The sequence below is a fragment of the Salvia splendens genome, chromosome 8, assembly GCF_004379255.2.
Source record: "Salvia splendens isolate huo1 chromosome 8, SspV2, whole genome shotgun sequence".
In the NCBI taxonomy this organism is placed as follows: Eukaryota; Viridiplantae; Streptophyta; class Magnoliopsida; order Lamiales; family Lamiaceae; genus Salvia; species Salvia splendens.
This window is the reverse complement of record NC_056039.1, coordinates 9,973,854-9,996,881: the sequence shown is the minus strand read 5'-3', so window position 1 is coordinate 9,996,881 and position 23,028 is coordinate 9,973,854. Positions and strand designations below refer to the sequence as shown.

General features: G+C 39.1%; 3 protein-coding genes across 3 annotated transcripts; all 3 read right to left on the bottom strand.

The window, feature by feature from the left end:
- Nucleotides 1-1,699: 1,699 nt before the first annotated feature.
- LOC121744351 (heavy metal-associated isoprenylated plant protein 43-like) lies at nucleotides 1,700-2,456 on the bottom strand. Its single transcript, XM_042137872.1, has 3 exons — nucleotides 2,188-2,456; nucleotides 2,041-2,116; nucleotides 1,700-1,978 (listed from the first exon to the last, which is right to left on the bottom strand). Exons 1-3 carry the CDS (start codon nucleotides 2,197-2,199, stop codon nucleotides 1,707-1,709), a joined length of 360 nt encoding a protein of 119 aa, XP_041993806.1. The 5' UTR covers nucleotides 2,200-2,456; the 3' UTR covers nucleotides 1,700-1,706.
- Nucleotides 2,457-2,890: 434 nt separating this feature from the next.
- Nucleotides 2,891-4,487, bottom strand: LOC121744189 (germin-like protein 5-1). The gene is made up of 2 exons (XM_042137642.1): nucleotides 4,177-4,487; nucleotides 2,891-3,546 (listed from the first exon to the last, which is right to left on the bottom strand). The coding sequence occupies exons 1-2, from the start codon at nucleotides 4,367-4,369 to the stop codon at nucleotides 3,008-3,010; spliced, it is 732 nt and encodes a 243-aa protein (XP_041993576.1). The 5' UTR covers nucleotides 4,370-4,487; the 3' UTR covers nucleotides 2,891-3,007.
- Nucleotides 4,488-5,095: 608 nt separating this feature from the next.
- LOC121744188 (phytochrome A-like) lies at nucleotides 5,096-10,048 on the bottom strand. Its single transcript, XM_042137641.1, has 5 exons — nucleotides 9,743-10,048; nucleotides 7,084-9,124; nucleotides 5,959-6,775; nucleotides 5,579-5,869; nucleotides 5,096-5,437 (listed from the first exon to the last, which is right to left on the bottom strand). The coding sequence occupies exons 2-5, from the start codon at nucleotides 9,116-9,118 to the stop codon at nucleotides 5,233-5,235; spliced, it is 3,348 nt and encodes a 1,115-aa protein (XP_041993575.1). The 5' UTR covers nucleotides 9,119-9,124; nucleotides 9,743-10,048; the 3' UTR covers nucleotides 5,096-5,232.
- Nucleotides 10,049-23,028: the final 12,980 nt, after the last annotated feature.

Sequence of the window (23,028 nt, the reverse complement as noted above, 5' to 3'; positions counted from 1 at the left end):
GGCTGGACTAGCTTCCTCATGGTTTTCACGAACGGTATTACGGGTAGTATGTGATCTGGTATGCATTTTTTTGGGGTGGAAAAAGGGTCAAAAATTCGCTTTATCACAAATTTGGTTCTCTGTTTCCCACAGACGGCGCCAGTGATGGTTGGGCGAATTTTTGATAGTAGTAAATGCAGGTAATGAATATAGATCACGACACAAGGAATTACGTGGTTCGATTTACTGAGGTAAATCTACGTCCACGGGAAGAAAAGAGAGCAGAGTTGTATTGCTTGATCTGTTTTCTACAGCTTACAATACAGACTTGCTATTTGATATTTTATCTCTCGAGAGCCCTCTTCTATCTGATCTAAGTTCTATTTATACATTGAACTAAGATCGTGGCTTGCATCACCACTAACTAAGTAGTGGATGTCGTGGAGGTCATGAGATCCTGCATGGGTCCACTATCTCTTTGTTTGGTCTGCTATCCTGCATGAGTTGACACCACTAAATAGATCGTGTAGTGGAGGTCGTGGAGGTTCTGCATGAGTCCACTATCTCCCAGTTCGGTCGAATACTGAGACCGAACTGCTGAACTATTGCCGAGCAGCTTTTGCCGATCTGAGAGTAGAGCTTGATTGGTCGGCTTTTACCGAGCTGTAGGCTGGGGCTGAACTCTTTGGTAATGCCGAACCGATTGGTTGGCTTTTACCGAGCTGTAGGCTGGGGCCGAACTCTTTGGTAATGCCGAACTGATACTCTTCCTTGGGCTTTGGGCTGATGGGCCGTCACTGCTATTGGGCTTGTTTAGTACGTACCCCATCACAGGCCAAAGTTGATCCAGCCCTAACATGGATGGCCCTGTCCTCTAAAGTTGCTACTCCTTTTTTTAAGCAGGAAATCTGTAGAATACGTTTTCATTGCATATCTGTTGCCTATTTTTGTTATCCAAAACCTATTACTAGTAGATATCTGTTTCAGGTTTGACGCGGAAGATAAATAAATAATATATGAGTTATTTTTTGTCATATATCTTTAAGATAAGATGAATTATCTGCTCTACTATAAGATATCAATGTCATATCTAGTCAAATATATTAATGCAATATATAATTTATCTTTATATAAAATTAAAATTTTTGTAATGTCCTTATAAATTTTATACTTCAAGATACAAAGTTGCATTGTTTTGGAAACAGACCGGCGGTGTTGAGAATTTTTGAATTTTTGAGAATTTTTGTAAGGTCCACAGTGTTGAGAATTTTTGAATCAAAACAGGCGGTTAACTGCCATTTCTGTCGGAAACGAAGTTTTTTGCATACTTTTGAATATTCAAATTTTCTTCCAATTTTTATCTATAAATACATATCATCATTCTCGAATCACAACTTTGTTTCTTTTCTCTTCCTACTTCAGTTTCTATCAAGTTATGCTTCTACTTTTAAATTAGATTTACTATACGTATATTACTTCTTCCGGACATAGTTAATGGAACTAATGGAGTATATAATTAAGACTAAATCTTCACCAAATATTTATTGGAACTTATTTATATGCAGATTGCTAGTTAGTTAATACTCCGTATAGTATACTACTACGTAAGAGTTGTTTTGAATGCAACTAATTAAGTAAGCGGAGTTGATGAGTACAGCCAGACAAACTTTTACCAAATATATTGAAAATTATCATTAATTAACAATGCGTGTATGTTTGGCTTATCTTTAGAGAATAGAACAAAATGCACGATCGTATTCGTAGGTCGTATCGTAAGTAACTGCGACAAGCTGGCATCGGGCAGGGGGCGGGTCCGGCACTGGCACTGGCGGCGGCGGCGGCGTCTTCTTTCCATCATCAGGTTTCTTAGGTGGTCCGACGCTCGTAATGTCGGCCGAATAACCAGCTTTTCTGATCGCAGTCGCCACGGAGACGGGATCCACGCTCCCGACAACCGTCAGCTTTCCTTTCTCAGCATCAACTTTGAGCACGTCCACACCTGCGCAATTTCCTTGTCATTAATCATACTAATGTGGAGTTCGACTGTGCAACTACTACTACCTGTAAGCTTTGCAACAGCTTTAAGAATTTTAATTCGGCATTTCTGGTTGCTAATGCTCACACTCAGCTCCATTTCCTGAAACATTATACGTAAATATATTTATAAACAAACTCCTTTTCCTTCTATAAATGAGTTGCGTCACATACCTTGGCGCTCATGATCCAAATTGGAGATGACTTTAAAATCTTGGCTTTTGGTTCTCTTTAATAACTGAGATATATTTATAATATTTCACTTACTCTAGTTAATTGCTTTTTATAATTTTAAACTTTATAAATAATAATATTTCTGACCGATGTCACCAAATATTCCCGAAAACTGTTGTCAAGTGAAAGGTGTTAATAGTTTTTTAAAGCTAGTGTGAAGAATCTTTGTTAGGAAGCCAAACAAAGGAAAATACCTCTCATGCCGCAGCCGCAAGGTGTATCTGTACATGTCAATCCGAGAGCACTATTTTTCATTCTATTTTTGTTGTACTTTTCCTATTTGTTATAAATAAGTAGAGTATCATCTATACACGTCAACAGATTTTCTTGTATTTCTAAAATTCTCAACATAAACTTAAGACTTGGCGATAATCATTGTGATGTGTAAATGTTATTGAAAGTAAATTGTGCAAATTGTTTGTACATGTGGTTAAAGACTATGAGCATCTGAGGTAGTCGCAATGGTGTCCAAAAAAACCATAACCATCATCTAAATGAAATATATAATTTGTGAATAAATGGTTCACATGTCATGTGTGCTCTAAAAGAAAGAGTTATTTTTTTTCTTCTGATTTTTATAAATATTTTAGAGTTCTAGTATAACTCAATTCTACTATAGTACTCCATTAAAGAGCTAGAAAAATAGTTATAACGGAATTTTATAAGTACTTTATTCTTGATCACATTAATAAAGTAAAATTTACCTACACATTATTTATTACACAAAAACACAATCTCAAGTATATAATTAATAAATTTATCAACTCTTTGGTGCAAACTTAGACTTTATCTTGTCCACCTCCTTAGTGCCAACCTGAAACGCCTTGGTGAGCACATTATCCGGCACCGGCGGCGTGGAAGCGAACAATGTCGCGGCGATGGACTGCGTCCCCGGGAGCTGGCTGTTGAAGGCGGCGACGACAGCGGCGGGGGAGTCGCCGTTGTTCTTCTGGAAGTGGACTAGGCCTTTAGGGAAAACGAAGATTTCCCCTTCCTTGATGGACTTGGAGATGAGGAGGTTGGCGGTGGTGATGAAGCCGACGTCGAGTTCGCCTTTGAGGACGAACACGACCTCGGTGGCGCGTGGGTGCGTGTGGGGCGGGTTGAGGCCGCCCGGGGCGTAGTCGATGCGGGCCAAGGACACGCCGAGTGTGTTGAGGCCCGGGATTTTCTGGACGTTGGCGCCGGTCACGGCTGACCCGGTGGAGGTGTTGGTGGCGCCGGGTTTGGCTAAGCCACCGGAGAAGAAGTCCTCCGCCGTCGCGTTTGACTTGCACGAATATCCGTTTAGCTTCAACTCTGTTTAATTACAAGAATATAACCAACTTTCATTGTAGACTATTTATTTATCCATAAATATTAAGTGCAAAGTACTTCAAATAAAGAGTTTTATGGATATTGATTCTATCTGTAGTCTTCAGGTGACACAATAATCATACGACGTCGATATGAATCCATCGTAACAATTACAAGAGATGATTCATCAAGCGTGTCAGAGATGAGATATGACCCCGCAGAAAAGTAGTTGTGAAGGTCATGGAAATGATGGCAAAGAATGGAATGCTCTCCCTCCGTCCACGAAAAATATGACATATTGTGAATAATACGGGTTTTAATGTGGAATTGGTAAAGTAAGAGAGAAGTAGTGGAATATGTGGTACATATTATTAGTAAGAGAGAGTATGAAAAATGAAGAAATAATTTGAACACTAATAAAACACTAATATAAAATAATTAAAATAATAATACTCCTTAACATATTATCCTAATCTAACTCAACCCAACCCAACCCAACCCAACCCAACCCGAAATTATATCAGGACACAAACACAATAAAGTGACACAAACCCAATAATTGTGTGCGTTTTTAATTGCAGCATTGAGGTAGATAAATGTACAATCATAAAATAGTTTAAAATGGATAAGTACCAGAAGAGAGATCAGCAACACAAATATCTTGAAGCAAGTCCGGATCGGCAAATACTCTGCTACAAAGCATCACAGCTGCCATCATTCTATACATAACCGCAGCAGCCATGCTTGCAAACAAAAAATAAAATAGAAAACTCTGCGTGTCTGTTTGTGAGAGAGAGAATGAAAAACTATTGAAGATTATGAGCATTTAAAAGAAACAAAACACGCATTCGTATTGCAAAAGTAAGGCACTCCAATGTTTAAATTTCATTTTCACTTCTTTGAATATAAAAATTAATAGTATTGAAATGTTATATGAAGTTCAATTAAATCCTAAATGTTAGGAGTTGGTATATATATCTAAATTCTAATCACAAATGCTTTGAAGAGATTAAACAATGCTAATTAATGGAGTAAAATTCAAGGTTACGTATTTACGAAATTAAAGTTCGGTATATTTAAATGGCAAATATTGCATTTGATTCTACCACGAAAGTGACACATAATAAGTATAGGATAGAACGATCAAAGACTTGATTTTAAAGCAAAATAAGTTGTGAAAAGAAAATGACATGGTAGCTTGAGCAAGCACACATATAGTATGTAATATTAGATAAATACCTTATTTCTAAAGATTATTTGATGATTAGGTAAAGAAAAAAGTTGGTGGATTATCTAATATTTGTCGGATAGCTTTACCTAATTTTGCTTAATCGTTACACCCACAACAATATTTATTAGTTTAACTCTAAAGTCTAAATTGATTATGATCAATTGTGAAGGAAGTATGCGGTGTGCATCTTCACGTTTTATATATCATTCTTCTTTTATAGATTGCAATCAACCCTTCATTATATTATCATCCATCCATGTTAACCATTTTGAAGATAAGACAAAAGCTAGTAAGTCAAAATGAAAAAAAAAAAGCAAATCATAATAAAGTTCAGACAGAACCAGAAAAAGTTGTTAGATTTAGCAACGAAACTTAAGCTTATATAAAGGTTTTCCAAGAGGGCATAAAAACAGAAGCTAGAGATGCAATACATGATAGGAAAACGATCATGCTCTAACTTATGAGTTGTTAGAAATGGCAAGCTCGACGGATATTATGAAGGTGGATCGTCCGGCCTCCCTCAGATACTGAACGTCGCCATTCATTAGCTTCACTAGTTTTCTGCTGACAAAGAGGCTGATGCCCTCATCAGATGCCTCCACGTCGTCCCCAAACATCTGGTTCAGCACTTGTTGGGGCACTCCTCCGCCGCTCTGTGTTATCCTGCCATGCCAACAACCATATTACCACACATTCATTTCAAGACATTTAACCAATTCAAGATGTATCAAAACTCAAATAGAATGATCCTAGTAACACAGCTCTATGCATGGAAGCAGAATAGTCAACACGTTTAAAGTGTACCTGAACTCCAAATGGCCAAGCTGAATGGTTTTTCCTATAGAATCTTTAGTCAAGGAGGCAGAAATGCCTAGTTGACCTCCGTTTGGTGTGTAAGTAACTGAAATTAGAAGAAAAGCAGCTAGGATCTGCTGAAGTCTCAAACTGTCGCCGTATAGCGTTTCTGTAGAGAGGTTAGGAGCCAAGTCATCAACTATAGTAATACCCTTCCCATTGCTCTTTATAATCACTTGACTAATGGCAGCGATCAAGACCTCGTGCAGCTTAAACTCCACCATTTCCAGATCCAAGTACCTGAACAGGTGATCAATGACACATTTCAAATATATCAACAAGCAAATCCAATTGATGAAACACTAATGGTTATGTATTAGCTAACATACCCCTCAATTATATGGTCAAGATCTGTATCATCCAGAACTTTGTTCATCTGGCGCTGGCAGTGAAGACTGGTACGCAGAAGGTTTCTCTGCTCATCATCCAGATTAGTTCCTTCCATCATCTTCCTCGAAAATATGATCCCAGAAAGAGGATTCCTGATTTCCTTTCTGATGTAAGACAGAACTTTTAATCTTTTCAATGCGGTTTGTTCTGATAGGCGTTGAACATGGAGCGCTTGCTGCAGCTCTTGACTAGCCAGCTGTAAGAAACAGAACACACCAGTTACTGCACCCTCTGCATCGAGCTTCTTGCTAACACACAGTAGGCATTCTACATACTTTCCACTCCTTGAAAAAAACCCAAATGGTATTTTTTCATTATCTTGTCCAGTCACCGCGTTGTTCAGCACAATACCAAGGTTCACATAAGCCTCTTGATTCTTGAGACAGCAGCAAGCTGTATTCATCCCAAATACCTCACCCATGAGCATTTTATTAATCACGTCGTCCCTAGTCCACCCAGATACTTTAGTCATAGCAGCATTCCACTCGGAACACCAGCCAAACTCGTCTGTCCCAAAAATAGGTGGGATCAATGGGTTAGGATTTTGAACGATAGCTTTGTACTCTCCTTCGATTCTTGTGAACTTGTCCATCATGCTCTTTTGGGCTGTTATGTCCTGAGCAATAAAACACACACCCACCACGTTCTCCTTCACATCCCTGCTAGCACAAGCATTTACAACTAAGCTGACTGGACCTGACTCACTTCTTTCCCCGTGCGTTTTGATCTCAAAATGCACGTTTCGCTCTTCTTCACCTGAACAAAATGAAAAATGGTTCATAATTCTATTGCTGTGGTGAAAGTGTCCATTCTTACAATTTTGATATACCCATATTATACAGAGTATGTACGTTTTACTCATTTTTATTTAAGATGAGAATTCTTTGGCATCTAAACTTACTAAAAGTAGTGATAACATTTATCTACTAAGTACTAGTATAATTTAACTTATAATTGTGCCACATCGTACCATTTAGCTAGCATAAAAAATGTAAAAACTATATCTTGTAACAGACCTCATGCAAATGCAACACATACTATCTTCAATAACAGTTAAGACATACCTTTAAGCGCCAGTTTCAACATGGAATTCACTCTATCAGCAGAAGAATCTTCCAGGAGTGAAAGAAAATGCTGGCCAATTGCTTTGTCAACGGGAAGACCAGTTAAATCAGCGATCTTGGTATTCCATCCATTCACCACACCATCTACATCAACAGCCAATATAGGCACCGAGGCAGTTTCAATCAGTCGGACCATCTCAGAGGTTACAGCTTCAAGCTCCTGTATCCCCTCAATTTGAAGGTCATTAAGCTGCGTGTGGATAGCCTTGGTGTATGAACTTGTATTCTCAGCATCCTTGAATGAGTTTCTTAGGATAAGCTGCAAAGAGTGGATTGCATCCATCTCATAATCCTTCCATGGTAGACTCCTTGTCTTGACAACATCAAGGAATGCCTTGAACGACGACCTTGGATGCATCTTCCTACCATCATCCTTGTCATCTGGTTCGTGCTTTGCGCCTCCCCAACGAATCTCAGCTGCAGTGTGTGATCTAAACCAGAAAAGCCAGTCCTTGTCGGTTATCTTAACAGCTGCCATTCCACAAATTGCATCACCTAGGGCCAGAGCACCTGGAAAAGCAGCATCATACAAGCTGTCCGTACTCAAGCCTGTTGAGTCCTTGTGGTACTCATCAAGCCACGAAACTATATCCCGGATCTGAAAGTCGCTTGGCGTCAGCCCCAGCCTGTATTTCTTGTTCTTGTACATCAGGGCAGCACCATCACATTTGACAAGATCCATTACGTTGGGGCTCTGGGATACAATGCCCAATGGTGCATCACGCAACAACATATCACACAAGAGCGTCTGAGTTCTTAGAATGTTCTTCTCCAGCATCTGACTTTCAAGCTCCAACTCCTTGTTAACATGAATTGCAAAAACTTGAGTAAGAAACTCACAAGCATATCGGAGAGGGAAGGGGACGAATCTGGGGCTTGTGTGATGGCAAACCACCAGTCCCCAAAGCCTTTTCCTCTTCTCCGGATGCGTAGAATCAGAGCCCTCTTCATCACCCTCGTTGACTACAATCGACATTACCAAAGATGCTATTGAATTCATGTTCTCCATGTATTGCAAATGGCAACTGTGAGGGGCTCTGAGTGTCGAGCCACACAATGTCAGTTCAAGGGGGAGGTTCGCATCCTGAACCACCGTCACATGATTAGCTCGACAATCACATATCATCCGGACCTTGTTCTTCATAAACAGAAACCGAGCAGCTTGAGGTATATCCGTAGCAGGGTAATGTAAGCCCACATAAGGTTCGAGGCCAGGCTTCCTGATCTCCGTAAACACCTCACCATGATCATCTTCATGAAACTTATAGATCATCACCCTGTCATAACCAGTGAGTTCAAAGACTTCCTGTGCCATGGTATCACAGAGTCGTTCTATGCTCCCACTAGGCAAAGACTGCAGTCGCGTAATAGCTTTGGCTGCCAGCTTATACGACTGCAATGCTCCCGCAGCAGTCATAGGGACCTCATGAGGCTTCACAGGCTCAAAATCAATGATTAAGCTACCTGTGACTCTATGGATTATGGCATAAAACGGTTTCCCAGAAGTCTTGCAGTGAACCAAAATAGGGTTTAAAAGCGAAACCTCACCAAAACCTAAAGCCTTCTGCAATGCTGCAGCACTCGGAGCAGTAAAAACACTCCTGATATCAGATCCAATGCCAACTGGGTGGTCGCCTACACTTGGAACAGCATGACTCACCATTGTGAGCATTTCAGGAGCATTTTCACTGTAGGCAATCACTCGGAACGTTTTTTCATCAAGGGCCAACAGACACCCAAATGGCTGTATCTGCTTCCCCTTCTGTATCTGATGAAGGTAAGCCGTCGTCACCTTATCAGACCTGGGCCTCTCCTGCACATTTGTAACACGCACAGAGGTCGAATAATCAAACGAACTGCCTGATTCTTCAAAGTCCGCATGGAGCTTTGCATCTACGGACGTCTGTGCAATTACCCGAGCACTATGCCTCGACCGGGCAGAGTTTGTCGAAGACTGGCCACGCTGTGCAGACATATTTATCTGATAGCAAAAGGAAACAATAAATTGTAAAAACAACAAGAGAAACAACTGATGACAACCATTTATTTGTTATGTTATTTCCAGCAAACCCTCACTTCAGACTCAATCTTCAACAGTGTATACAACCTACTAGTACAGATACAGTGTCCATTCCTAGTAACTCATACATGAATGACCTAGAGCCATTAAAATTAATTTACCAAACTCAACGAGATCAACTTCCGCAATACAGTCTAAGGAAATTGAACAAGAATTTATACTAAATGACTATACTATACAGAGCAAAACATCACCAAATCATTCTAGTTTAGAACGAATACCAATCGATTCTTTGCGGAAATAAGCATATCAACTCATCTAGTTCAAGTCAGTATCTATCTATCTATCTATCTATCTATCTATCTCAAGTTGGTAATGATCGAAAGAAAAATTGCAACACAAGCGATTTCAATATCACACAGTCACAATCAATCAACCTGCATGCTGAGCATAAAAACAAACTAACCGTCTAACTCAGAAAGCAAACAACTTGAAATTCCAAAAACCTACGAAACTTGAGCAGCAGCAAGCCTCAATTTATTTCTACCCAACGAAGAGAGAAAGTAGAGAAACACTGACCTTTTTCCCAAGCAGTAGAATCCGAGCAACGATGAAGAGTCGAGAATCAAGATGTAATTATAAATTAGCAAAGGGCGCAAATCAATTACTCGAACAGCTCAAAAAAAAATCGAATTCCCTATGCTTACAGCCCAATCAAATCAAAGTTCCACCATGGGGTAAAACATCAAGCGCTCGTCCTTCTCTTCCCGCTCTCCTCCCAAAGTATTGATCAGTTCACCGCCATTCTCTGCTGCCAAAAATAGGGGCCACCACCACCCCCCACCAAACCAACCCCCTCAATTCATGCCCCCTAGCGCAGAATCAGATAGCCCACCATTTGCAATAAACAAATATATATTTGCGTATATAATATTGATGATGCGGAATTGCATTTACCAAAGTCGAAGCAGTAGCAAAAGACCAACTCCTCCCACTCCATACCACGTGAATTTCTTTCTATATATATACAATTTTATATTACCTGTGTTACTCGATGAGAGAGATAAAGACAGTTATATTTCCACAAATAACCATTGACAGTTGGGCCGCACTCTTTTTTTAATTTCGCTTAATTAATCCATTCTGCTAATTATTAATTACTAATTTCTATATTAGGTATTCCAACTTGGAGGATAGTGTTACTTTATGTATATTCATGATTTAAAAAAAAGGAAATATAGATGATGAAATTAATGTGATTGATGAGATCCGGATTGCACATGATTTCGGTTAAATATGATTTCTGTTATGTTGACAACCCACCAAAAAAGGAAATTGTAGACAATCGCCCTACTCGTGCAAATATTTGTCTTACCTTTAAAATATTTAATATAAATTTGGTAGTGATTAGTTAAGATGTAGGAGCATTAGTTTTCATTTACAAAATTTTAATTAAATTTGTTAATATGTAGCCATAAATTTGAAGATATTAATTTAGTACTGAGGTTTATAAAAAATGACTTCAATTAATTGAGTAAGTAAATAGGAGATAGTATATTTAATTAATAAAAAAATGAGAAGATTGTTTGGTAGGACCTCTGATCTGCAGGTGATAAGCTATAAATAAAAGGATTTGTTTTATATGAGTAATAATTTGTTTAAATGCTTCAAATGAAATGAATTCTTAAACTGATATGGTCAAAATTAAATCTAATATGCACCATTATTCTAACTTTAAAACGTGGCGGATCGTGATTAACTTTGAAAGTTCAAAGTCTGAATTGATTGGTACCACTATCATCGTAAATAAAATTTCTGAAATGAAGTCTAGAGTTTATGTAGATTTCTTATGAAAATAAGCCGGATTTGACTAATGTATAGATCAGGAAAAGGTTAGAAGGCAATTATTAATTGAGTCAATATAATTAATTATTTATCAGCTTGTGACATGTATTTTACTTTGAATTTATAAATGTGGTGTGGTGAATTAATGGCATTAAATATTTAGAAGTGGATAAGAGAGTAAAAAAGGTTATATGTGTCCATGCCCCAACAAAGTCCAAAATGTCATGGACGTCACATGGAAGCCGCGTGGTTTTCACACCTTTAATTTGTATTTTTATAGAGTACATATGATTTTGATCATAAAATTTTATGTATATTAACATAAATCCAAAATAATTTTACTACGGATTGAATCGGGCCCACAATTAACCTTTGCCCATAATATTTTTATTTTGACTCAATTATAACTTAAAACTTTGGATCCCATTCCATTCCTCATCATCTTTTTTCCCAATTTGTTGCTTGGTAAATAATGACATCCAACGTGGCTTCCAAGTCAATATATACGTCACAACGTACTTGCTTATTTCAGAATTGTGGTCAAATTATTACTACTATTTTGGTTATAACTGGCAAGATTATGTTTATACTACAACTAATGCAAAACTAGAGAAAGACAGCCTATAAAATTGAATTAATTGTCGTTTTAATAGTTATGTACGTTTATGGTCATAGACTCATAGACCATGTTCCTTGTTTTAGGTTCCAAAATTCAATTTCTTCCCATAGCAAGTAGGAGTAGTAGTTGCATTGGATGTACTTTTGAAAAAAAACATGTGATTTGAGTTGGGAAAGTTGTGTTATTTGTTGTTGTTGTTGAATATACTATAGAATAATCTAGAAGATACGAAGAGTATCATAATGAAGATTATGAAGATTTGTAGAATCAGCTATTTTAGGAGTATTATTTTTTTTATTTTCTTCCATTGTAAATACATCTCCTACTCCTATATAATGAGGGAATTAACATATAATTCTTTCATTCAGAAATAAATGAAATCCCAATTCAGTAGAATCAACATGGTATCAAGAGCAGTTTTCGATCCTCAATAAGAAAAAGAGGAATCTCAAACTCAGAAAAAAAATTCATCATCGTTCATACCTTCTCAAACCTTTCAGCCGAGATCAGGGCAAACATCCATCCCTGTTTCTCAACCTTCAACCTACAAAACCTTAGCCAAAATCAAGTCAGTAGCCCAAACACTCTAAAAAAATGGCCAAAACTGTCGAACAGATCCATCTAGGCATCAAACTCGATGGAACCAACTTCCCAACCTGGTCAAAACTCATGCGAATTGTAGGAAAAACATGTGGGAAATTAGAAAGGTCTCAAAACCTTTCATTTCCTAAGTCTTTTGGCTTTTCAACGTCCATGTGTTTATGAGGTGCCTTAAACCCGAGACCTCTCGTGTGGCCACTCCTAGCCGATAAATAGGCTTGTTTTGAGAGATGGAAGACACACAACACAACCTACAATCATTCTCTCTTCTCTCATAGCTCAAGCACTCTAGTTCGCATCTTAGGAGCATCGCATTGCTCGGTTCTCGCCTCCAATTCAAGTTCGCCGGAGCCTACGAGTTTGAGGTGCTTCAACTCGATAGGAGGAAAGTCGTTTCATCTTTGGGGACATTACGCCAATCCGTGAGCACTAGCCGGGGCGTATTTCGTCTTGCGGAGAGAGGGATACCTCGACTCGACTTGAAGAATACTATAGTTTGCATCTCTTTACTTTCGTTGTAATTTATATTATTATATTTACCTTCCAGTTTTGTTCTTTTGTAATAGCAAGAGTTTTCCAGTGTAAAGGCTACAATATTTCCAACAATCGCAAGACGAAATATTGTACTCTTGTTGAAATCATGTCGACCGATGCCGGAGGAAACATGAAATTCAAAGCTGGAATAAAGCAACGAACGGTCGCAATGTCGATGCGCTATGGAGTGGTTAATTCCTTGAGATCTATTCTCTTGAGAATGATGTTTATCGTTTGTCTTTTGACAAGAAAGACCAATTTAGATTTGGTAGTAGTAATTGGGATGCATGGGTTGATGAATATACCAATGCACATTTGGTTCAATATAATTGTGTACTTATTGTTGGAAACAATACTGTACAAATTATTTGAACTTGTTGTTATAAACAACAAAGATCACGAGGTGATCGCAGTGGTCTCCGACGTGGACCATGGTAATAATCCAAATGAATGGTTTGTTGATACGGGTGCCACATGTCATGTGTGCTCCGAGAGAAGCGTTTTTTCTACTTACAAATCTGTTGGAGGTAGAAAAGTACGTATGGGAAACCAAGCCTCTTCCGAGGTGGTTGGTGTGGGTAATGTGTTTCTAAAATTAGAATCCGGAAAGGTTCTTACCCTCAAGGATGTGCTGCATGTCCCAGACATCCGAAATAATTTGGTGTCAGGCTCACTTCTAGTAAATCATGGATTTTCACTAGAATTTGAGTGTGAAAAGGTTATATTGACCAAGTATGAAAAGTTCATAGGTGAAGGTCACCTAGTGAATGGGCTTTTTGAGCTGAATGTTACGGTCATTCACCGTGGAAAAGGATTAAGAAATAAGGAAGATGACACATCCTCTTATTTGCTTGAGTGCTCTGATTTATGGCATAAAAGATTGGGACATGTAAATCTAAATGCTATAAAAAGATTAGTAAATCTTAATTTACTAAAAGTAGATAAGTTTAACTCACAAGAAAAATGTGAAGTCTGTGTTGAAGCAAAAATGACCAAGCTACCGTTTCGCTCGGTAGAACGGAGCACAAAACCTCTAGAGTTAATCCATACAGACGTATGTGATTTAAAATTTGTGCAAACTAGAGGTGGTAAAAAGTACTTCATCACATTTATAGATGATTGCACAAGGTATTGTTACCTTTACTTATTAAGAAGTAAAGATGAGGCAATTGAAGCGTTTAAAGACTTCAAAAATGAAGCCGAAAATCAACTTAATTGTCGAATTAAGTGTGTTCGAAGTGATAGAGGTGGTGAGTATGTAGCTCCGTTTGCAGAATTATGTCATGCAAGTGGTATAATTCACCAAACCACAGCTCCATATTCTCCCTAGTCAAATGGAGTTGCTGAACGCAAAAATCGAACACTAAAAGAGATGATGAATGCCTTGTTGATTAATTCAGGATTACCCCAGAACATGTGGGGGGAAGCTGTGTTAACAGCGAATCATATCCTGAATAAAATTCCACTAAAAAATAGGGATGTGACTCCTTATGAGTTGTGGAAAGGGAAGAAACCTTCATATTCATACCTCAAAGTGTGGGGGTGTTTAGCGAAGGTAGAAGTGCCACCTCCGAAACAAGTTGCAATAGGCCCTAAAACAGTCGATTGCATCTTTATTGGCCATGCACTTAATAGCAGTGCCTATCGTTTCCTAGTCCATAGGTCAGCTGTGCCTGGCGTGGCTGAAGGAACAACGATTGAGTCAAGGAATGCTATATTCTTTGAGAATGTTTACCCTTGCAAGAGGCAAGAGGATCGTTCTAGTGAAAGAATGATGGATGAATCCACTAGTTCTAATCCTCCAAAAAGGACGAGGTCAAGTCCTGAGGATGTTGAACCAAGACGTGGTAAAAGAGTTAAAGTTGCTAAAACATTTGGTCCTGACTTCATAACTTTTATGTTGGATGACGAACCAAAGTCATTGGCGGAAGCTCTGTCTGGCCCAGACGCGGCGTGGTGGCAAGAAGCTATCAACAGTGAAATTGAATCCATCATGAGAAATAACACTTGGGTGTTAGTAGACTTGCCTGAAGGCTGTAAGCCTTTAGGGTGCAAGTGGATTCTGAAAAGGAAATATAAGCCCGATGGTACTATAGATAAGTACAAAGCTCGCCTAGTTGTCCAAGGCTTTAAGCAGAAAGAAGGGCATGACTTTTTTGATACCTATTCACCTGTTACGAGAATCACTTCCATTCGGGTGCTTCTTGCGATTGCTGCTTTGCACAATCTTGAGATTCACCAAATGGATGTGAAAACTGCGTTTCTGAATGGTGATCTGGAAGAAGAAATATATATGGAACAACCCGAAGGGTTTGTTGTGCCTGGGCAAGAGCGTAAAGTATGCAAACTGGTAAAGTCATTATATGGGTTGAAGCAAGCACCATTACAATGACATTTGAAATTTGACAACGTGATGTTGGCAAATGGATTTACTATCAATGAGTGCGATAAGTGTGTTTACATTAAGAACACAGATAACGGTTTTGTTATTGTGTGTCTGTATGTTGATGATATGTTGATAATGGGCAGCAATAGTGCCATTATTAACGAGACAAAAAACATGTTGAAAAGAAATTTCGATATGAAAGATATGGGTCAAGCTGATGTGATTCTTGGAATCAAAATATTGAGGACTAATGAGGGAATTGCCTTAACGCAATCTCATTATGTTGAGAAAATGCTTAAGAAATTCAACTCGTCTGATTGTAAGCCAGCAAAGACTCCTTTGGAGCTAAATGTCCATCTGAGCAAGAATATGGGTGATTCTGTTGCTCAAGAAGAGTATGCAAAGGTCATAGGAAGTTTGATGTTTATCACAAACTGTACTCGACCTGATCTTGCTTGTCCTGTAAACAAGTTGAGCCGATTTACGAGCAACCCAAGTAAGGAACATTGGAAAGCTCTGTGTAGAGTTTTGAGATACTTGAAGTATACTCTTAACTTTGGATTGCATTACACAAGATATCCCCAAGTACTTGAAGGGTACTGTGATGCAAATTGGATCTCTGATTCAAAAGACTCATTTTCTACAAGTGGGTATGTGTTCACTGTGGGGGGTGGTGCTGTCTCGTGGAAATCAACGAAACAGACGTGTATTGCTCGTTCCACCATGGAATCTGAGTTTATCGCTTTGGATAAAGCAGGGGAAGAAGCCGAGTGGCTTAGAAACTCCCTAGAAGATATTCCATGTTGGAAGAAGCCAGTGCCGACAGTAGTGATACACTGTGATAGCCAAGCAGCTATAGGTAGAGCACACAGTGGCTTATACAATGGTAAGTCTCGACATATTCGTCGGCGACATAATACCGTCAGACAATTGATCACAAGTGGTGTTATCACAGTTGACTATGTAAGGTCAGTGGATAACTTAGCGGATCCGTTAACAAAAGGTTTAAACCGTGATCAAATGCAAAAATTGCTAAAAGGAATGGGACTGAAAACCAAATCTTAAAAGATGAGTATAGTGGTAACCCAACCATACGATTGGAGATCCCATGGGATTGGTTCAATGGGAAAACGAAGCTATACAAATCTAGCTGTAACACTCAGAAGATTTTAATCTTCGCCCATTCTTTAGAAAGCATTGAGTGTTGTAACCTGCACGTGGTAAGAGGTTAAGTCTTTTGACTTTTAATGATTCTTGAAATCTCAAGGAGATGCAGTATGGCAGGATACTCATGAAAGAATCACCTATGTAAGTGAGGAGTGAGGCCGCTTCGTGTGTGTGAGTCACTTATGAATTCCAAAGAGGTGTTCCACAGCCGAAACGGACACAAACGTGAGAACTGATGGAGTTGAGACAATATTGTGTTGATGCTATTGACTAGGCATACACCAAGGAGGAATAGTTCAAGGCATCGCGTCCACTAGTCCGCCGGTATGTCCGATAGTGTTGACTATGGAAGGTTCAAAACCACAAGTTACCTCTCCAAATACAGTATCGTTTCCTGAGAACTGAGCAAAAGAGTCTGCATACATGCATTTGTGCCTGATATTGGTTTGAGCTTGCTGCGCTCTAACCAGTGTGGGGGATTGTAGGAAAAACATGTGGGAAATTAGAAAGGTCTCAAAACCTTTCATTTCCTAAGTCTTTTGGCTTTTCAACGTCCATGTGTTTATGAGGTGCCTTAAACCCGAGACCTCTCGTGTGGCCACTCCTAGCCTATAAATAGGCTTGTTTTGAGAGATGGAAGACACACAACACAACCTACAATCATTCTCTCTTCTCTCATAGCTCAAGCACTCTAGTTCGCATCTTAGGAGCATCGCATTGCTCGGTTCTCGCCTCCAATTCAAGTTCGCCGGAGCCTACGAGTTTGAGGTGCTTCAACTCGATAGGAGGAAAGTCGTTTCATCTTTGGGGACATTACGCCAATCCGTGAGCACTAGCCGGGGCGTATTTCATCTTGCGGAGAGAGGGATACCTCGACTCGACTTGAAGAATACTATAGTTTGCATCTCTTTACTTTCGTTGTAATTTATATTATTATATTTACCTTCCAGTTTTGTTCTTTTGTAATAGCAAGAGTTTTCCAGTGTAAAGGCTACAATATTTCCAACACGAATCAACATAGGTAGCCAGGAGAAACTCCACCACATCGAAGGGCATGGGGATCCACCAAAGTACGACAATCGAAAGTTCAAGGAGTGGCAAGCCGCGGATTTCACCGTGTTTTCGTGGATTATCAAGAACATGGAACCACGACTTAGTCCCACAATTTGCCCAACACCTAACGACGAAAGCCCTATGGAAGAGCTTCATCACTACGTTTGGAGTACGGGCAGATCCGATGCAGGTGTATGATCTGGACACCAAAACGGGAAAAGTGGTTCAGAGGAACCGGACTCTCGAAGAATACTGGACGGATCTCCAAGATTTGTGGGTGAATATTGAATCCCGCAAGCCATGTCCGTATACCTGTTGCGAAAAAGGGCCAGTTATATACAACAAAGAAAACGAGACCAAGAAGTTGTACCAATTTTTGAGGGGATTGGATGACTGCTATGACAGACTCCGCCAGGAATTGCTGAAGGAGATGTCGGAGCCGACCGCCGAGTCAGCTTTAGGCATTATGACACAGGAAGAAGGCCGCACGCACATCTGGAAGCCGGAGTTGAACCCAGCAGGCATTGGGCCAGGCTTCGGAGTCCGATATGACAGCTCATCGACGCCACCATCCCAACTCCCCCGCCCAAAAGCGCCGGCGTTCCCACCGCCGCCGCCGCACAGAGCATCTCAGTCATCCAATTGGGGGCCCTCTTTCAACAAAACCAAAATCGACAAATTGAAATTGATTTGCTCACATTGCGGAATGCCCAAACACACCAAGGAGACTTGCTTCCATCTGGTCGGATTCTCGGATTGGTGGGAAGACGACCACAAGGGAAAATCAATGGCGAGAGGACGAGCTGTTGTTGGACAAGAGAATGAACCACAATGAGAAAACCCACCGGCGGGCAACCAGGAGGTCTCCTATGCCGGGGGTGTGGGCGGCCGACAGGAGGAGACACCGAGCAAGGCTGGCTGGTGGGCTGGTCAGGTGACGACTGTTGAAGGTATTAGTGAAAAGCACTTTGCTCCATCCAATGAAGTTGGAAAAGCAGCTACGAATAATGAAGGTGAGCTCGGGACCATCGAGTCATTCAGCTTAGCAAATGAAGAAATGGCACGTGTACATGATGAAAAGAAAGTGCCAGCACATCTAGATCAATTGGGTGAAAATAAACACAACTGGGAAGAGGTTGTGATTGGTGAAAAGGGATGCATTGCCAAAGTTAGTTAGTTAATGCTTTTAGGGTTGAGAAATGATCTTTCCTTATATATATATATGTGTGTGTGTGTGTGTTAAGGTCCTTCGCAGCTTTTCAGTCCAAGCTTCAATCAGATCACAGCCCTTGGATCCTTGAATTGGATGGTTGTGATAATCTGCATTATTAGTCGGTGTGCATTATTCAACTGAAAATCTACATTATTACACTATAATGGTGCATTATTGGTCGGTGTGCATTATTCAACTGAAAATCTGCATTATTAAATGACACGTGGCTTCAATCTAACCGTCGGATGACAAAATCGTGGGGCTGAGATTTAAAAAGAACAATAAAACAAAAGATACAAAAAGGAAATTATGTATTCATTTCCTTTTTGCATATTTTCTCCTTTTTCCTTCTTGATCTCAGCCCCACGATTTTGTCATCCGGCGGTTAGATTAGTGCCACGGGTCATTTAATAATGCAGATTTTCTGTTGAATAATGCACACCGACTAATAATGCACCATTATAGTGTAATAATGCAGATTTTCAGTTAAATAATGCAAACCGACTAATAATGCACCATTATAGTGTAATAATGCAGATCATCTAGACCGTTGGTGAATGAGATCTAAAGGCTCATATTAAGAAGAATAAAGGATCTAAGAGATGAATAGGAGAATAACGCTCCCCTATATATATATATATATATATATATATATATATATATATATATGATTGTGATCAAGATAGAACCATTCTTAAACGTAGAACCATTCTTAAACGTAGAACAAATGCCAAACGGAGGTCGTTAGATCCTTTAATCCAATGGTGTTGATTTGCACAACAACTTCCCATTACAACCAAAACTATTATTAATGGGTGAATGCAGATAAGTGAAAAATAAAACATGCATGGACTCTTCTTCGTTTCATTCATTCTTCCATCAACATGTGAGTTTTTTCACATGTTGAGTCCGGAATGTCGTGAAAACATAGTCTAATATGTATGATTTTTAATCTTGACTGTCATTTTTTCCTCATCCAATGAATAAAATATGTAGAGTTCTAGGTTCTACACTTAAGAATGGTTCTATCTTTAACGCAACCATATATATATATATATATATATATATATATATATAGGGATGTATTCATTTCCTTTTCTCATATTTCCTCCTATTTCCTTCTTGATCTTAGCCGTTGATTTCATGTATCCAATGGCCTAAATTAGTGTGTTTAATCATTTAATTTAATGATTACAAAAACGAAAAGGGCTTAATTGGTAATCAATAATTTGGTTGGTTATGGCAACTTCCTAAATTTACTCCAACTCAATCTTCACGGTTATTATTCCTTGCCAAACGCCATTGACGTGAATTTCTCCATTACATCTGTGCTTTATGAGAGGCAGCGACGGGGAACAGAGGTTGATGCGACGTCGGCTCTGTGCTGGATCGCGCACAGCCATGGCGGGAGGAAAACAGCAACATCCGTTCAATGGCGACCCTAGTGGTGGCAGCGATGGCTGATCAACAGCGATGATGGAGAGTCGCGGCTGCGACGAATCGCAGCGGCGCTGAGAGAAGAAGATAGGCAGAGAGCTGAGCTTTCGAGCTCGCCGACGGTGACGACGGAGTACAGATCGGAGGGCAGAGAAAGCGAGGTTGGGAACATGGGTAGTAGCTGCGCGAAGGACAGCAGCCGTGCAGCAGTTCAGCGACGGAACGCCGACGAAGGAGGGAGAGCAGACCTAAACAATGGCTGACGGTGACGGAGAATTTTCTAAGAGAGAGGGAGCGCTGCGTGAAAGGAGATGCTATACTTTGTTGAATTCGGATATGTAGAGTATAATGCGCAGTTTAGTTTCTGTAATGCATCATATGTGATATGTAATGAACATTGATCTTGACCCGTTTAATTAAACTTATGCAGTGTTTCGATGTTTGGCTCACGTTTCCTGTTTTCCCTAAGGGTTTAACAAGCCTAGAGGCTAGGGTGTAGTACGTTCTAAGTCTAAATAACGTTGTCCAAATACACGAGATGCAGTATTTCATCTGAGGTCGCACATTCATAGCGTGTATGTTTTTTAGTGATATACATAATGTACATATTATATAGTATAATGCGCATTTTAGTTTCTATAATGCATTATTTGTGATATGTAATGAACATTTATCCTGATCCGTTTAACTTATGTTGTGCCATGTTTCTATGTTTGGTTCACGTTTCTTGTTTTCCCTAAGGGTTTAACAAGCCTAGGGGCTAGGGTGTAGTACGTTCTAAGTCTACATAACGTTGTCCAAATACACGAGCTGCAGTAATTCGTCTGGGTTGTAGAGTATAATGCGTAGTTTAGTTTCTGTAATGCATGTTTTGTGATATGTAATTCACATTTATCATGCCCCGTTTAATTTAAGTTGGGCCGTGTTTAGATGTTTGGCGCACGTTTCTTGTTTTCCCTAAGGGTTTAACAAGCCCAGGGGCTAGGGTCTAGTAAGTACACATTAATAACAACGTTAACAAAGACCATTAGTTTGATTTATAAAACTAGTGTTTAGTTATAATCGCGGATATGCACTAATTTTGACTGATTTACATAATGTACATATTATGTAAGAGACGAGGGCCCTTTCTTCCTCTACGGCTCTTCGGCTCACCCTTAGGGTCTAGGGTCTATTTATAAATCAAACTAATGGTCTTTGTTAACGTTGTTATTAATGTGTACTTACTAAACCCTAGCCCTTGGGCTTGTTAAACCCTTAGGGAAAACAAGAAACGTGCGCCAAAAATCTAAACACGGCCCAACATAAATTAAACGGGGCAGGATAAATATGAATTACATATCACAAAACATGCATTACAGAAACTAAACTACGCATTATACTCTACAACAAATGTACATTACGTACATCTGTTTTAAAAATGTCTACGCGCTATGAACGTGCAACCCCAGACGAATTACTGCAGCTCGTGTATTTGGACAACGTTATGTAGACTTAGAACGTACTACACCCTAGCCCCTAGGCTTGTTAAACCCTTAGGGAAAACAAGAAACGTGAACCAAACATAGAAACACGGCACAACTTAAGTTAAACGGACCAGGATAAATGTTCATTACATATCACAAATAATGCATTACAGAAACTAAAATGCGCAATTTCACAGTCATAGAGCATATTCTCAAATACACACAAAAAGTTATATAATGCATAATTCAGTACAAATAATGCCATGACATGCAGATATGATGCACAAGATTTTGATCCGTTTTCTGTATATGGATTAGTATAGTTATTGTGTAATGTACGAACGCATTATTTGGTGTAGGCATTGCATTATGCACTAGGATTTGTAAATTATGTGGTTTATGTTAAGCAATATGAGAGTTAATCGTACACGTATATGGACAAATAACATAATACACACTACATTGTAAAATAACGTGGACTGCATTTAAAATAAAGGCAATCCGAATAAACGACATGCACAAACTGTTCGGCTGCGTGTTTGAAATTTCACAGTCATAAAACATATTCTCAAAAACAGAGTACTGCCCCAAAACCAATCTCCGTAACTGCCCTTTTCTGTCTTGGATTTAACTGCTTCAAGTAGTTAAAAAATTCCAGCGGTGGTCGTCTACAGTACAGCCAATTAGGCTTTCGTCCCTTTAGCTGTTTCTTTTCAGCATCACCTGCGACCGCACTGGGAGCGCCCTCTGCCAACCTATCCCTGAACCTCTTAGCCAAAGCAACTGGTATAACATCATCTACTGTATCATCTATTTCTGATTGTAGCCGCTTCTCTGAAATAGAACAAACAAAGAAAACTATCATAACATTTTCAATAAAGTCTATATAATACTTATAGATGTTCACATGATAATGCATTAAATATTACTGATAATGCATTGTCTCAACATGATAATGCATTAAATATTACTGATAATGCATTGTCTCAACATGATACTGCATTAAATAATACTGATAATGCATTGTCTCAACATGATAATGCATATAATATTACTAATAATGCATTGTCTCAACATGATAATGCGCATGGGTTATACATAAAATATAGTAAACTGTATAAATGATACCATTCATATAATGTAGTCAATACTACAAAAAATGCAATATTATAGTTTCAAAATGCATTGCCCACACAACATAATAAAAGAAGCTCATTCAAACTGAGGATCTATGGCAACACATCCAAATCCCTGAATAATGCATAATTTAGTTAACTTAATGCATAAATAATGTTCTATACTGCATAGTCTACACTATTAAATGCACAAACGAACTGATAGTGCAGCGTCTCAACATGAAAACGCACATGTGTTACACACATAATGTTTGAAACTATATACATTATACAACTCATATAATGCATTCAATAGTAGAAAAAAAATCCAATTTTACTGTTTGCCAATGCATTGGCCACACAACATAATACAAAAAACACATCCAGACTGAGCAAATATGACAACACATCCAACACCCTTAATAATGCA